Consider the following 1,506-nt stretch of genomic DNA (forward strand, 5'->3'; position numbering starts at 1 on the left):
ACCAGGCGGCTCTGCACCTTGGGCTGGAAGCCTGGGAGACGCAGGGAGGTGAGGCCCAGGCACCGCGCCCACAGGCCTGGGGCCGGGACCCCAGCTTCCTGACGCGCCTCTGCACAGCCTTCCCTCCAGGGTGCCCTCCCGGCGTGCCCCCCAGCTCTGTCCTGGCCTCCGCAGCTTGGTGCTTGCGGTAGGAAGTTGCCAGTGAGTGCCAGTAGGCGTTTGCCGGAGCCAGGTGGCACCCTGGGGCCACTGGCCTCTCAGAAGCACCCTCATTCTCCTGCAGCCCCGCAGGAAGAGGCAGGCTTTTCAGAGGGGGAAACTGAGGCTCGGCTTGGGGCAGACTGCTCTGAGCCCTGGTGCTTTGGGCAGGAAACCCCAGGATGTCGCAGTCCAGGCCCAAGCCCTGGGGGGCCGGTGCCAGTGAGCCGCTGGTTCAGCAGGGTGTGGGCGTGGAGCTGGTGTCCCAAGCGGGGAGGCCACTGAGCTCGGTTCAGAGCGGTTATGGTCACCAGGTCTGGCTGGTTGGCATGGCGGCAGCGCCTCCAAAGCCCCCATGAGTCTCAGGTGGAAGACTCGTCACAGGCCAGACCCAGGTGCTCGGGGGGGACAGTGCCGGGCCGGAGCTGGGCCTCCTGGACTGCAGGAATCAGCCTCACAGACAGATACGGTTCAGGACTCTGCATTTCTAACTCCTCCCAGGTGCTCTGCTGTGGGCATGGCAGGCTCCAGACCACCGTGGGATGCGGTGTGGAGCAGGACGCAGGCCCCTCCTGCCTCGTACTGCGGGGCAGCTGCACCTGAGCTGCACCCAGAGGCCGCAGAGAGGGGTGTGAGCTTTGCCAGGGCACTGAGGACGGGGCAGCCCTCTCTGCCTTGCTTTCGCCCGTGGTGGTCTTGGTTTTGCCACTGTCCTGGTGACTCTTCGGCCCTGAAGTCCCCCCTCCCAGCTCAGCCACACCAGCGCCAGCCTCCTCTTGCCAGCTGCTGTCTGGCCACTCTGACTGCCCAACCGGCTGACCCGGCTCCCGCTCCCTCTGTTGGAGGGACGCTCTGCCCTCGGTGCCCCTGCCAGCTGTGTCCTTGGCCCACCACACTGATGGGGTTTCTGGGCACACTTGGGCCCCACTCACCGGAGCAGACCAGGGCCAGGGCCGGGCTGGCCGCCCCAGGAAGCGCCCTCCGGAAGCACTGCGGCAGGGCCTCGCAGCTCGTGTCCTGCACTGTCCACTGCACCACCGTCCACTGCGGCTCCGGCAGCCACTTGAGGAAGGAGCCACAGCCCAGGTTGCCGCAGACAAGGGTGCCCAGGCCTGCAGACTCGTCCTCCCGGGCCTCATAGCCGACGGCGCCGCCCCAGTGGCTGCTGTAGAACTCGATGGCACCGGCACACTGCAGGCCCCCAGGCCCAGCCACCATCCGCAGCCTGGGTGGAGCTGGGGAGAAATGGCCGGGCTGGACTGGAGCGGCCCCACCCAGGGGTGCCCGGGCCTCTCGGGTTCTGTAGGC

At 67.9% G+C, this 1,506-nt stretch overlaps 1 protein-coding gene across 1 annotated transcript in view; it reads right to left on the reverse strand.

Annotated features, from left to right (window-relative positions):
• Cd5 (CD5 molecule) overlaps positions 1–1,506 on the reverse strand; it is a 7,707-nt gene that overhangs the window by 3,012 nt on the left and 3,189 nt on the right. Inside the window, exon 5 of the mRNA XM_033756582.1 lies at positions 1,131–1,498. Within this exon, the coding sequence (XP_033612473.1) occupies positions 1,131–1,498 (368 nt within the window). The remainder of the gene's footprint in view (positions 1–1,130; positions 1,499–1,506) is intronic.

Source organism: Fukomys damarensis, unplaced genomic scaffold, assembly GCF_012274545.1.
Source record: "Fukomys damarensis isolate Sample0158 unplaced genomic scaffold, DMR_v1.0_HiC HiC_scaffold_27, whole genome shotgun sequence".
Classification (NCBI taxonomy): Eukaryota; Metazoa; Chordata; class Mammalia; order Rodentia; family Bathyergidae; genus Fukomys; species Fukomys damarensis.